General features: G+C 40.0%; 1 protein-coding gene across 2 annotated transcripts in view; it reads left to right on the plus strand.

Moving 5' to 3' along the window:
- The window catches only part of taok1a (TAO kinase 1a), a 63,220-nt gene that overhangs the window by 21,141 nt on the left and 27,860 nt on the right, over positions 1 to 14,219 (plus strand). Inside the window, exons 1-3 of one of the 2 annotated variants that reach the window (XM_063017121.1) lie at positions 7,610 to 7,663; positions 11,685 to 11,929; positions 12,887 to 12,958. In XM_063017121.1, coding sequence (XP_062873191.1) covers positions 11,798 to 11,929; positions 12,887 to 12,958 — 204 coding nt within the window. In that variant the 5' untranslated portion in view covers positions 7,610 to 7,663; positions 11,685 to 11,797. Of the gene's footprint in view, positions 1 to 7,609; positions 7,664 to 11,684; positions 11,930 to 12,886; positions 12,959 to 14,219 lie in introns of those variants that run through there. The other variant, XM_063017120.1, reaches the window with a different exon arrangement.

A 14,219-nucleotide genomic window follows, 5' to 3' on the forward strand; every position in this document is an offset into this window, starting at 1 on the left:
AATTGTTGTATATTGATAATAAAAAAAAATATCTGCAAAAAAAAAAAAAGGGCTATCCCTAAAGTGTAATCAGCTATCCCACCTCAGAGATGTGGAGTTCAAATCCAAGGTGATGCTCTGGTCGAAAGGGTTTTAAGGCCACTATATCATTCTCTTTGAGTCCACCACTCTCAGGTGAAAGGATGCGGTAGGTGAGCCTGTGCATGTTGGAGTGGCCGTGTGATAGTCTCAGCCAGGTGGTAGGTTACACATAGTAAGAATCAGTAACAAATATGGAAATTGGCAAGTGTGGTGTATAAGGCAGTGCATACTATTTTATTAAGTTGTTTTGATTAGTTATATCTAATAATAAGTGTACATTACTTAAAAAAAGATGATTTGTTATACAAACCTGAACCGTATTCACATGACCGATCTTGTTAACTACTTACAAACTTCAGTTATGATCAGTTAAATGAATCAAGTCCTGTGTGAGTAAAATTACCCCTCACCCACAAGGCTTTGTCATTAAGTCAATACAAAATGAACTGCACTTTTATCAAACTAACCACCAATAGAAAGCTATTTGTATAACTGAATAAATGAAAAAGCTAAAGCTCACTGGGTCACAGGTAACTTCATACAGCGTACTTCATCATATAGCCGGGCCATAATCCAGCATTTTAGGCTATTAGGTTCCCTGATACTAAGTCATGCTGTTTTAGACTTGTTCAAAAGTGAAAGTAGGAACTCTGAGGTGTAATAAATAGATACCTCATTTAAAGCTTGTTTTTTGTTCATTCTGTCCAAGCACCAGAAGCTTATGAATAGATTATAGTACACGTTATGTATGTAACGAACTGCTTTGTCCATTTATTTATTTGGAAGAAATACTAGTAAGTTTTTATTTTTAAGGTGTGAGCGGTCATGACATCATATTCAAAAACTTTCCTGGCAGAAAGTCCCAATTGAGGTGTTTTTTTTTTTCCCAGCCAGAGGTCAAAAATCCAGAGATATGAGATTTACTTGTACAAAGTTACATTTTTAGTTTGAGCATATAAGCCCTGATATGATACTTCATGTATGTTTGGAAAGCTTTATCTTTATTCAGAGCATTATATTTCCTCATTGAAGTACCTCAGTTGACATCATGATACTATTTTCAGCTAAACTCATCAACACAGGTGCAGTGGCTTATTACCCTGTGACTCACAAGGGTGCATTCAGGGTGTTCAGTAGTTCCAGGTATAAAGACTGGACATGCCCTTTACTGCCAGAACAATACAAACCAGTGCAGATAAACATGCCTTCCAACCTGATCAGACAAAGTTGAAAGAAGATTGAGAGCAAGTTGCTTGTCTGAGCGTCCTCCTCTATTTGGTGGAGACGTGCTGACTTTAAATTAAAGAAATGATTTGTAGTACAGTTTGTACCTGTTACTGGTAAAACTGAAGGAGCTTAAACACGCACAAGCAATTCCTGTCCTCTTTTGGTGTCATGTCCTGCTGCATTCCATGTGTGTGCTGGCATGCCATAGACTTTAATCACATAAGCTATTTATTTGGACATTTGTTTAATGTAATTATAAGAGATCCTACATCCGGTCTGAAGTGAGGCTGTTTGTAAGTACCCTGTTGTTTCTGTATTCTGCATCCTTTTGTTGATTAAATGTTAATTATCATTTGTATTGTAGTTTGTATAATATTAATTTTGGTGGTGACTTGAAACGCTTGCTAATATCATCATACTGTACTATTTGTCATCATTTAGACCCTACCTAATTCACGGCTGTGAAAATCGTGTCACCAACCTTGAAATGAGCCTTTTCCCATGTAATATGCAATTTGCTGTGAAATTCAAAATGTAAGGTTTGTGTTTAACAATTTAGCATTTTTCTAGCAATCCTACAGCAATTCAGTTAGCAATTGGTTAGTCAAGATGTCCAAGATGTTGAAGTCTAAAGCTAAAAACACTACTCAGGTATCTGAGTTTGGAAAACTCCCAACCAATGCTGTTGACGCAGAGGGGGGTGTATCAAAATAGGAATGAGGATTTTCGAACCTGGAGCCTCGCATCGTCACTGGATGTTCTAGGTTTAAATTTAACTATTTAGGTAGGCTGTGATGTGTATTGCAGCTTCCATTTATTCTGTCATTCAGTTTATGTGTGTTATTTAATGACTGCCATTAAATGTGGCACTTTTCTTTAAAATTTCTTAAAAAATTTAATTTTTTGAATCACATTTTCTCATGCATTTAGTAGGGCCTATTAGTAGGGTGCATATTTTGAGAATACTGCAGATATTGTTAGTACTTACTTAACTCCCTTATTGATATTGGTTTAGGGCCCTGTAAAACCCATGATGCAAAAACACGGACAGATTGGCAGGTGTTTGAGCTTAAAGCAAATTTTAGACATGAACAGGAACCCAAACGTTAATGCCAAGCCAAGAATTCATCAGGGACGACGCATAGACCACGTCATATACACGAGGTGCCGAATCGGCCACTCCAGAATAACCCACCAACACCTGATAAAAGGAGAAAACCCCCCAACTTGTGAAACCTGCCAAACACCTATATCAATAAAACACATCTTGATAGAATGCCCAAAATACACTAAAGAAAGAGAACAAGCACACATGCCAGAAACTATCAAAGAGACTCTCACACAAGACAACACAAGAAGACTTTTAACCTACCTTGCAACCATAAAAATAAAAATGAACATATAATATGGACCAAAATATGAAGACACATACATAATACCTATTACTGCCATTAAATTACACCAATGTGTTAAACATGGCGTTAAAACTTAAATAAATAAATAAATAAATAAATAGACATGAACAGGAATATTTGGCAGCTTGCAATCTCTGTTGTAAAACTTCCAACAGCATGCAACCCTGGTCCTGGAATCAATACAAGATATGGAATCCTGTCCTGCTCTTGCACACTGAAAAAGTAAGCAGATACAGTGATGTCCTCGCCCAGTGTGCAAATTGTTGCAAATTTATTATATATAATGTTTGATCTTGCAGTTAATTTGAAATAAAATGAAGGCAACACAAAATGTGGCTTTTAAATGATTATTCCATTTATTAATGATAAAGATTTATTCAAAACCTGTATCAGCCATGTGAAAAAGTTATTGCCACCCTTGGCAGTAACAGCTTCAATCTCACGTTTGCAGTAACTTGTGATAAGTCTTGTGTGAAGGAATTTTGGCCCACTTCTTTAAAGAGTGATTTTAAATTGGCTACATTGGAGATTTTTTTCAGCATAAACTGCCTGTTTAAGGTCTTGCCACGGCAGCTCAATGGGATTTGTGTGTGGACAAATGTTCTTAAACTGTTGGACTGTTTTACCATGCAGTTTTTTTGCAGGCTAGCAAACTTCGACCCATTCTTGCTTGTATCCAAGTTTTACAGAAGTGTTACAGAAATTAAATTAGGAATAGCATATTTGCAAAAACAGTTGATGGAGTAAAAGAGTAAATATCACATCTTTGTGCTGTTTTTAATTAGATACCTGTAAAAGACAGTTTACAAATGACTGTTTTATTTGTATTTTACTCATCTTAACTTACCCACCTTAACTTTTTTTGAATTGAGTTTGTAGTTGCCAATTGATTTCTAATTTATTTTAAAAAATTACTAAAAATCTGTCTTTGTTAGTGTGTGGCACAACTGTTACTGTGGGAAGTGTATAGGTAACTAAGACACGTGCTAGGCTGCACTATGTTTGTGTGTGTGTGCGTGTGTGCGTGCTCGAGTGAAACTCAGTGCCAGGGAGTGAGGCAGCTGGTGAATTAGTGGGAGGCTGGAGCATGGACTAGTCTTGTGACCAATGCATCAGATCAGTCTTTGGCTCTCAGCATTGTGTCTGTACAGCTGATCATCTGAGCCGCTCCCAGCAGGGTGGGGTGGGTATGGGTGTGTGTTGGGGGGGGGGGGGGGGGGGGCATAAAGCCAAGCATAAGCAACAAACAAAACACTATTTTGGAATGAGCTCACTCCCATATGCTTTAATGTTTGACTAAACCTAGACACAAACTGGTCTATGAGATCAAGAAGGGCGTGGCCGGTACACAGAAATAGAAAGTTAAACCTGATTCACAGTCTGTTTAACATGGAAAGGGTCAAATGAGGTCTCCATCATTAATAAGACCAACCTTTCCATACTTCTGCATCTGTGTTTACTCTGGAGTTATGGCTTAGTCCAGGGTTTCCCAACCACGACTTTGTGTTGCCATTGCATGTTATTCATGAGACTGATGGAAATGTTAGCATAAAGTTTTCCCATTTATTACAAAAGTTTGGTTTTAATAACAAACGTTTAGCATTATCATCTCAAAAGAGACAGATAATTTAGGTTGAAAAAGTGCAGCTGACAAACTGGTTGGCAACCTCTGGCTTAGTCCAAATTAAAATTCTGTGGCAGTAGTACATCCCAGCAGATTCTAATCTCAGGCTGTTCCACAGCACCAGAACATGAATCTTTGCTTTAATAAGCCAACTGCAGTACACGTCATCTTGAACTGCCAAGTTCAATTTCCATGTTTTTCTAGCAAGGCATGTTAAAGTTGATGACTATTATAGAATTGTGCAATATTAGTTTCCCAACACAGACTTTTATTACATATTTTCATTTTAACCTTTGTTTGTTTATGCTCTTTGAGCAAATTTTTTCAACTTTATGGCAGTTTTTGGTAATAAAAATAGGGGGTAAATTTTGACTAACATCATTTTATGCAAAGCAATGCTTTAGGTGCCTTAATACTGAGCCTAAACAGCTCAGGCTTACTTAAGTCAGAGATGGACTGAATGGACTGTACTTAAGAATTATTATTTAGTATTTGTTATTGGGTATACACCTGTCAGGCATAACATAATGACCACCTTCCTAACTGACTGGTCTGCGGCTATGCAGCTCCATACGCAACAAACTGTGATGCACTGTGTATTCTGACATCTTTCTATCAGAACCAGCATTAAGTTCTTCAGCAATTTGAGCCACAGTAGCTCGTCTGTTGGATCAGACCACACGGGCCAGCCTTCGCTCCCCACGTGCATCAGTGAGACTTGGCCGCCCATGACCCTGTCGCGGGTTTACCACTGTTCCTTCCTTGGACCACCTTTGGTAGATACTGATCGCTGCAGACCGGGAACACCTCACAAAAACTGCAGTTTTTAGATGCTTTGACCCAGTCATCTAGCCATCACAATTTGGCCCTTACGCTTGCCCATTTTTCCTGCTTCTAACACATCAACTTTGAGAATAAAATGAGATAAATTACTCTTATTTTGGCTCACTACATTTTAAAAGGAACAGAATGAAACAGTGTTTTTGTATTTTAGGATCAGACAGCTTTAATCAGGGCATGTCATTAAGTGCCAAGTTCGATTGGTTTGCATATGTAGGGTAATTGATTATTCAGTTCAGAGCATTGAGATTTAAGTTGACTACAAAGCTTCAGGGTTAATTCCACACACAAACTGTTTTGACTGATTATTGCACAAACATGCATTTTCATCAGCTAAGAAACCAGCCCCCAATCCTTTAATATAATCAGTTTAACCCTGCCCTGGTACCATGGAAAAAGTTACGTTGACAGTACCATTGGGTCAAAAAAACAACACTGTTTTTTTATTTTTCTACAAATTATATTACACAACAAAGGTTTGTACTTAGAGGTATTTGTCAGATACAGATACAAAAAATTTATTACAAAATCCAAATAATATTGCACAACACTTCATGTGTGAGTTTCTGTTTATTTTACATCACTGTAGGCCAAACTTCTACTGCTGGCATTGGTTGCACAACTACTTGCTGTACTTTTCGCACACAAACTTACCGATGAACTTGGTTTTCCTGTCGACGTCACTAAGGTCACCTAAAGACGCCAGAACGTCTTCGTGCGACAATCCATGTCGTTTCGCCATTGTGTTAAGCTGCGCACATCACAGAACCTCAAATAAGAGAAAAATGCCTATATTACATGTATGGATTCATTTGACCCTAAATGGAAATAAACATAAATAAAAAATAAACAAAAAGACACGAAAACTAGTGAACGTGTGTGACGTTGTTAGGAAGGCCTTACAAAAAATTATGTAACAGGTGAGGTCACTAATCGTCATAGTTAAAAAAAAAAAAAAAAAAAAGACCTCAAGATGCCACTGCAGGTTTAAAATGAAACTCATGTTTTAGATCCTGTTATTGATTCTTGATGAGGAAATCCAGTTACTTTTTTATTTTAATTATTTATCATGTACTTTTTTTTATGCATTTTGTCCTTTTTTTTTCCGATTTTTGGCACGTCCAATTTTTACCCAATTGTGTTATGCTTCGTCTCTACTGGAGCTGAAACCCGCCCTGATTGAGAAGAGCGAGACTGTCACACACGTGATCAGTACAGACTGCCTCTTATCTCCTGCACAAGGCAAGTTCATATGCGGATCAGCTTTGTGTATGGAGAGCCACACCCTGATCAGCATTATTCCCCAACTCAGCCAGCAGAGGTCGTAATTGCACCAGTTATGAAGAACCGTGGTCCGGCTTACCCACCCTGTGAACAACAGCCAATCGTTGTTCACGTAGCCACCCAGCCCAGCCGGATGGCAGAGCTAAGATTTGATACGATGTATTCGAGATCCCAGCACTGGTGTGCTAGCGTGTTTTACTGCTGTGCCACCTTTTACTGGTGTGGCCTTTTTTTTCTATTTATTTATGCATTTTCTTCCTTTTTTCAACTGATTTAGCGTAATCAATCTGTCTTTTGCTGCCGTGGATTCCTAATTGTGTTTGAGGTGAGTAAATTGCTGCTCACGTGCCCTCCAACGCATGCGCAGTCCAAGCGGACCCCTTCTTTACGCCTGTGCACAGACGCCTCCATCCGCTAACCAGGGTCCTTGCACAGTGTTTGAAGACCCCACCCACTTAGTCCGGTCATTTCCCCACCCAGAAGACATAGTGGCCAATTTTTTGTGTCTTCTGCAGGCACTGCCAGTTGTGCCCGCTAGACGGTGCCCAGCCGATCGGTAGCAGAGCCAAGATTCGAACTGGGGTGTTCAGATTCTTGGCGCTGGTGTGGCAGCAGAATATCCCGGTGCGCCAACCGGGCCGCCTAATCATATACTTTTTAAATAACAAAACAAACATCATACTTTTAATTTTGTAGTTTTACCTTTTACCAAAGAATTGTTTGTACATCTGCTTGAGTAAAGAACCTGCCTATTAAAATGACTTGACACATTATATGACGTTTTAGAGGATGTTTAGTCAGAAGACTGTTACTATGTAGAAAATGGTAGAAGCAACACCGTCCACTAGCTTTTTATGTTTCTGTTTAAGTCGCTTCTATATTGCACTGAATAACAGAAAATCTTAAGGTAAACCCTAGCAAATGCCGGCTGTACTGGGAAGGATTTGCCTAAACCTAAGGGTAGTTGGTACTGTGCATCTTTGTCTCTGTCTCTCTCTTTCTTTCCCTCTCCTCATTTCAGTCGGTCAGTCAGCATGCATGTATCTAACACATGCTGTGTGAGAGAGCCTGGTACTGGGCACTAAGTTTAGTGGATGCTGTTGCTATAGAAACTGAGGTGTGTTTTCTAGCTAGGCTTGAGAAGAGGACTGGCTGTAAGGCATGGCTCTTCTGACTGCACTACCCAGCCCTGGTAACTAACCTATAATTTACACAGTCTGGTTAGAGAATTAAGGGGGTGTTTACCATTTGCATTACTAATGAAACTGTAACTATATAAATAGTAGGAATGTAATTCTATGTAAAATAATAATGGTTAGAATGAATCATCAGTGCAGCGTTATTATTACAGACTGAGGTGCTGGAGTGGGTTGATAGTGTTGCATGATTTCTGTAATAAAATTGTAATTATTATTTTGTGTGATATGTTTGTGATTTTGTGTGATATGATTATGATTCATGCATTTTTTAAGTCTCGGGACTGCTGGTGGGAATGACAGCACTATGAGTGTTGTGGCTGTAATTTTTGGGTGTCTGCTCCACACTTCCTCTCTCTCTCTCTCACTCGGAGATCTCAGCAGAAGAACATGTTGTTCTGCACAAACGGTGCACTCAGCATTTGGTCATCTGTCATTGTTGCTTAGTATACCACTCATACCAAAAAGAAACTCCACACTGCAAAACTCCGGCATCACTGTCTTGGACACGCCAGTCTTCAGTCCTCTGAATTTTTCTTTATTTTATTTTCTTTTTTTCTATTTTTTTCTTTTTTTATTTTATTTTTTTCCCTTTTTCTCCTGATTTAGCGTAGTCAATTTGTCTTCCGCTGCTGTGGATCCCTGATTGCGTTTGAGGAGGGTATATTGCTGCTCGCGTGCCCTCCGACGCCTTCTAGCACAGTGTTTGAAGGCCCCACCCACTTTGTCCAGTCATTTCCCCACCCAGCAGACACAGTGGCCGATTTGTGTCTGCTGCAGGCACTGCCAATTGTGCCCGCTAGATGGCACCCAGCCGACCGGTAGCAGAGTCGAGATTTGAACCGGGGCGTTCACAATCTCGGCGCTGGTGTGCTAGTGGAATATCCCGCTACGCCACCTGGGCGCCCAAAGAAATTATTTTTTAAATATTTTACATAAAGTATCACAACATAAAGACAAAATTTCTTAAATGTATTAACATAAAACTGTTTAAGGAGCTCAGGTGACACAGCTGTCTGTTCCGCTAGTTCACTACCGCTGAGGATTCGAATATCAGCTATGCTATGGGCCGACCAGGTTATGTTTTAGGTGGGGGTGGGGCCCAGGGTGTTTTCATGCCTTGTGCCCAATGATTACATATGAAACCTGACCCACCTAATGCCCCTGAGTATGAATGTCAAAATTAACAGCTTTGAATTTTTTTTTTTACTATAATTGTACCACAAACTGACAGCAAGTAAAGAATTAGGAAGTAAGTTTGTACTTTCCTTCATTTAAGTCTGTGACATTAAATTCGAAGTAAATATGCACAGGAGAGGCGTTGAGTTTCAAAGATTTTGAGTTTAGGGGGGTGTTGAGTTACAAGGTACCACTGGGGCGGCACGGTGGCTAAGTGGGTAACACTGTCGCCTCACAGCAAGACGATCCTGGGTTCGATCCCCAGGTGGGGCGGTCCGGGTCCTTTCTGTGTGGAGTTTGCACGTTCTCCCCATGTCTGCATGGGTTTTCTTCGGGTGCTCCGGTTTCCTCCCACAGTCCAAAGACGTGAGGTGATTTGGAGATACAAAATTGTCCATGACTGTGTTCGATATAACCTTGTGAACTGATGAACCTTGTACTGTATAATGAGTAACTACCGTTTCTGTCATGAAAAACATGACAAACTCCAAATAAACAAACAAAACAAGGTACCACTGTATATGGTTTAATTTACTTAATTGAAGATCACTTTGTTGATGACTGCAGTAAATCAGTAAATTACCTTATGGCTGCATGCATGTTTTTTTTTTTTAAATAAAAGTATCTAGTAAATATAGTTTAATAAATAGTTCATTTCAGAAATTAATAAGTGTGGTTAAATACACCTCTTATTTTGCCATAGTGTTAAAATAGTAGAGAATCCTAAAACGTTATTGGTGTTGCTCACAGAACGTTTGGTTCTAATGGTATTATTTAATACTGTCTCTAAATGGTGCAACCATTATGCATTTACCCCATCACTGTAAGATCATGAGATTAAATCCCTAATATTCCACAGCCTTCCAACTCCAACAGAACATATTTGGCCCAGCTGTTCAGTTGGAAAGGGTAACACACCCCTCTCCTTTCACAATCAGATCAGTACTGATAAACCATGTGTGTACTGTATATTAGTTGACATGTACAAAATAAGACAGTTGATTATTTTCTTCTTTTGACTGTCTAGTCATTGCACAAGCAGCTTAAAAAGTGAGAAAGACATAGTACTCAGGGTTTGTGTCACTTCAGTGGTTATTGATCCAAAGGTTGAGCACTTAAATCCCAGCAATGCTTAACTGCCACTGTTGGGCAGCTGTTGCCTTAACTCATTTTGATTGGCACTGTGTCTAAACAAACATGGAGATGTCAATGGTAGACTTTTATTGTACTATATGGGTTTATATAAAAGGTAACATGTGGTGGCCTACATTTAAACTTGTGACATTATTTTCTCAGAAATGTAAGCAAGTTGCGTGGAAACATATAGGTGATCTATGTAATATGATCAAGCCCCTTCCAAAATTAGACCAGAATCAATCCACTGTATTAACCAAGTCTGGAATTGCCAAGTGTACTCAGTCTTAAATTTTTTCTCTCCTCACTGGTTATTACTACCACCACATCACAATGCTTTTAATTTACTTAAACGAAAATTAAACACTGCTCAACTTTGTCACTCTTTATTTCTTTGATTTTTTTCTCCCAGCTCCCTGAGAGCTGGGAGCTGATTGGAGTGTTCTCTGGGTGAAAGGGATGGCATTCCTGTCCACCCTGTAGATCAGGCAGTGCCAGACAATCCCTGCTGCCTGTGAGCTTGTTTTAGCTTGATTAGAGCTGGGTGGGAAGCACATTGCAAGTATACTGTATAAATAAATCAAATTGTATGGATTAGGTTTTTTGTCTGATTTTGTCAAATGCAATAAAAACAAGAATCTTTGATTTGTTACTTCTCTCAAACCTTTATTTAACTGACGAAATGAACGGAAAGAATGTTTCATGTATTTGCTGACCTACTTTATTTATTTATTTAGTTTAGCTTTTTTGTTTATGCATTTTCTCCCCTTTTCTCCCAATTTAGCGTAGTCAATTCATCTTCCGCTGCTGGAGACTCCGGTCGTGTCCGAGGAGGGTATATTTGCCTGCCTCACGCTCCCTCTGACTCGTGCGCAGTACACTATCCCTTCTTATTCGCCCACACATTTGGTGAATTCGCGCATGAGGCCAGTATTCACATGCGTAGAGCCATGCACTGATCCCCGCTCTCCTTCACTTCCTGTACAGTGGCCTCAGGCTACTAACCAAGGTCCTTACGCAGCGTCGAAGACCCACCCACATTAGTCCGGTCTTTAACCCTCCCAGCAGACTTTAAATGCCCAATTTTGTCTGCTGCAGTCACTTGCCAATTATGCCTGCTAAAGGGCCCAGCTGACTGGTAGCAGAGCTGAGGTTCGAACTCTGGAGTTCAGAATCTCAGTGCTGGTGCGCTGCGCCACCTGAGCGCCACTGACCTACTTTATTGTATTTTGTAAAAATAAACCAAACTGCAATCTAATGCTGGCAAGTTGGGACATGGCAAGATAAGTTTATTGCGTAAAGTGTAGTACAAAACTGTCTCATATTGAAAATGTTTGATGCATCATTAATAGGAGAATCAGACAACAGTGACCACAGACTGTTGAGTAGCTGAAATCTCAGTTTACAAAGTTTAAAAAGGAGTAAAGGAGTAGGACAGCAATAAGCATGCTTCTGTCCCAACTTTTTTTGGAGTACTTGTTGAATTTGAGAACATTGGGAATTTTTTCTCTATACATTTGTTAGTTAAATGAAGGCTTAAGAGAATTAACAAATCACAGATTTTAGTTTTTCTTGCATTTTTATAATGTCCCAACTTACTCACTTGTTTATCATCTGTGTGTGTGTGTGTGTGTGTGTGTGTGTGTGTGTGTGTGTGTGTGTGTGTGTGTGTGTGTGTGTGTGCCTGTGCCTGTGCCTGTTTAGGTGTGAAACTGTATGAGGCCATTGTCCTGCAGATGAGCCATCTCTGGGGGCTGTCACGGCGCAGACCCAGATAATCCCTGGTGGCTGCGGCCCAGGCCCTGCCCCTACCCAGCATGCCCAACGCTGTTAGAGCGGGGAGTCTGAAGGACCCCGAGATTGCTGAGCTCTTCTTCAAAGAGGATCCCGAGAAGCTCTTCACCGACCTAAGAGAGATTGGCCATGGCAGCTTCGGCGCTGTTTATTTCGTAAGTGTCCCAGGAGGGAAAAAAAAGATGATGCAGCCCCTACGTCACAACACAGTATTACAGTGTTACCCTTTAATGGTCTCACCGAGAAAATAATGTTTAAATAATTATTTATTTGCGCTTAGTTTCTTGAGGCTATACCAACAACAAACAATTAATATTTTTTTAATAGTGTACACAGTGTTTTTAATGATGCACCTTTCATGGTTGATTTTTCAGCTGCTAGCTTCAAGTTGACACAAAGGCTGTTGTCTTTAAACCATCTACCAATATTTTTTAGTTTAACACATATCAGCCAAGGAGTAGATACGTCCTAAACAAGATTATTTAATGACAGTTTATTTTTTTACCCAAGTATTTCTTTTTTTGCATTTTTTCCCAATTTTCCTCCCAATCTAGTCGTATCCAATTACCCGATTGCATTACGCTTCCTCTCTACTGATGCTGATCCCCACTGCTGATTGAGGAGAGCGAGACCCCTCCGCCCCCTCCGACACGTGTGCTGTGGCCGACTGCATCTTTTCACCTGCACGAGATGAGTTCATATGCGGATCAGCTTTGTGTGCGGAGAGCCACACCCTGTCCACATTATCATTCAACTCTGTGCAGGCGCCGTCAACCAGCCAGCAGAGGTTGTAATTGCATCAGTTATGAGGTCCCTCTCCGGCTCTCCACCCTGTATAAACAACAGCTAATCATTGTTCATATAGCCGCCCAGCCGGATGGCAGAGCTGAGTTTCGAACAGACGAGTTCGAAATGTCAGCTCTGGTGTGCTAGTGTTTTACCGCTGCACCACCTGAGCAGCTATACCCAAGTATTTAGACTTGAAGTAAGCTACATCAAATAATTGAGCTGACCATTAAAGGGTTAAAAACACGTACAGGAGTCATATGCATGGTCACTTATTAAGAAATGTGTTTGAACATGTTTTACTGCTTCTTATATTTTCCTCACAGGCTCGAGATGTTCGCACTTCAGAGGTGGTGGCTATCAAGAAAATGTCCTACAGTGGAAAACAAACCAACGAGGTTAGGATTAGGATTTTTATTAGCATGTTTCTTTAGCATTTAATAACTTGTCGAAATTATTTAAATAATACTACAGGGAAAAGGCACTTTTAGTAGTTCTAGTAACTTATTGTGTTGCAAAATGTTGTAATGTCCTTATAATGTTCTTAATGGTTGGCTTTTTCAATTATTTAGGGATAAATACAGTTTGTTACATACACTTTTGGTGGGTTTTTGTCACCTTCATTTCTAGTTATCCAGTTATTTCCAGTTCCCGACTGTGAATCTGCTCAAGTAGAGCCAGATCACCACACGCCCTCTCTGACACATGTCTAATCTGCAGGCACTTCTTATCACCTGACACTGTTGGGTTCCCACACAGAGCTGTATTGCGTATGGAGAACTAAGCTAAATGTGACCACCCACCCCCCTACGCCCCCCGACAACCCCCATGCGCAGGTACCTGAATGATTTTCGGAAATGGCCTTTCGCAGTGGAAAGAGACCCTGTCTGACCATCTCTCCCTCATGCACGCAGACACGGCCAATTGTGTTTGTATAGATGACCGTCTTATGTCTGTTGCTCTGCTGAGAACTAGAAGTTGGAACACTCTGCATTGGTGTGCTAGCGAGTCAGACCGCTGCTCCACCCAAGCACCCCATGTGTATGTTTTCCTGCAGTGATGGCATATGTGTTTATTTCTTATTATTATTATTTATAATTTTATTTAGAAGTATACAGAAGTACACTTTATATAGAAGTACACAGAAGTCAGTCTGGTGATTTTTGCTTCAGCTGCACAGTTAACAGCACAGTTATATATATACACTTTGGCTTTTATACAAAGGGGGCCTTTAACACGAAAATTATCTGCATTTACAATTCAGATTTTAAACAAGGGCTTAGTTAACCACTACTGAAGTGTGTATATATTTTTGGTCCCCTCTGTATGTTGCATCTACTGTAATAAAAAAAAGTATTGAAAATGTGCTTATAAAATTTGTTTAAGATATTGAATATTGCCCAGTTTAGCTGTAAAAAATACATTTTGTGAAAGGTCTTTTAATTGGCTCAATAATTGGAAATAAACAATTAGAATTTTTCTCCCACTTTTAGCGCATCCAATTTCTGCCCATCAATCATCCTCTCACTAATGCTGGTCCCCACTCCTGATTGGGGAGGACAAGGCTGCTCCACACCCCCTCCAACATGTGCACAGCAATCAAACATCTTATCACCTACACTTGACGAGTGCAGTGCAGTATAGCGCTGTGTACGGAGA

This window comes from Trichomycterus rosablanca, chromosome 20 (genome assembly GCF_030014385.1).
Source record: "Trichomycterus rosablanca isolate fTriRos1 chromosome 20, fTriRos1.hap1, whole genome shotgun sequence".
Classification (NCBI taxonomy): Eukaryota; Metazoa; Chordata; class Actinopteri; order Siluriformes; family Trichomycteridae; genus Trichomycterus; species Trichomycterus rosablanca.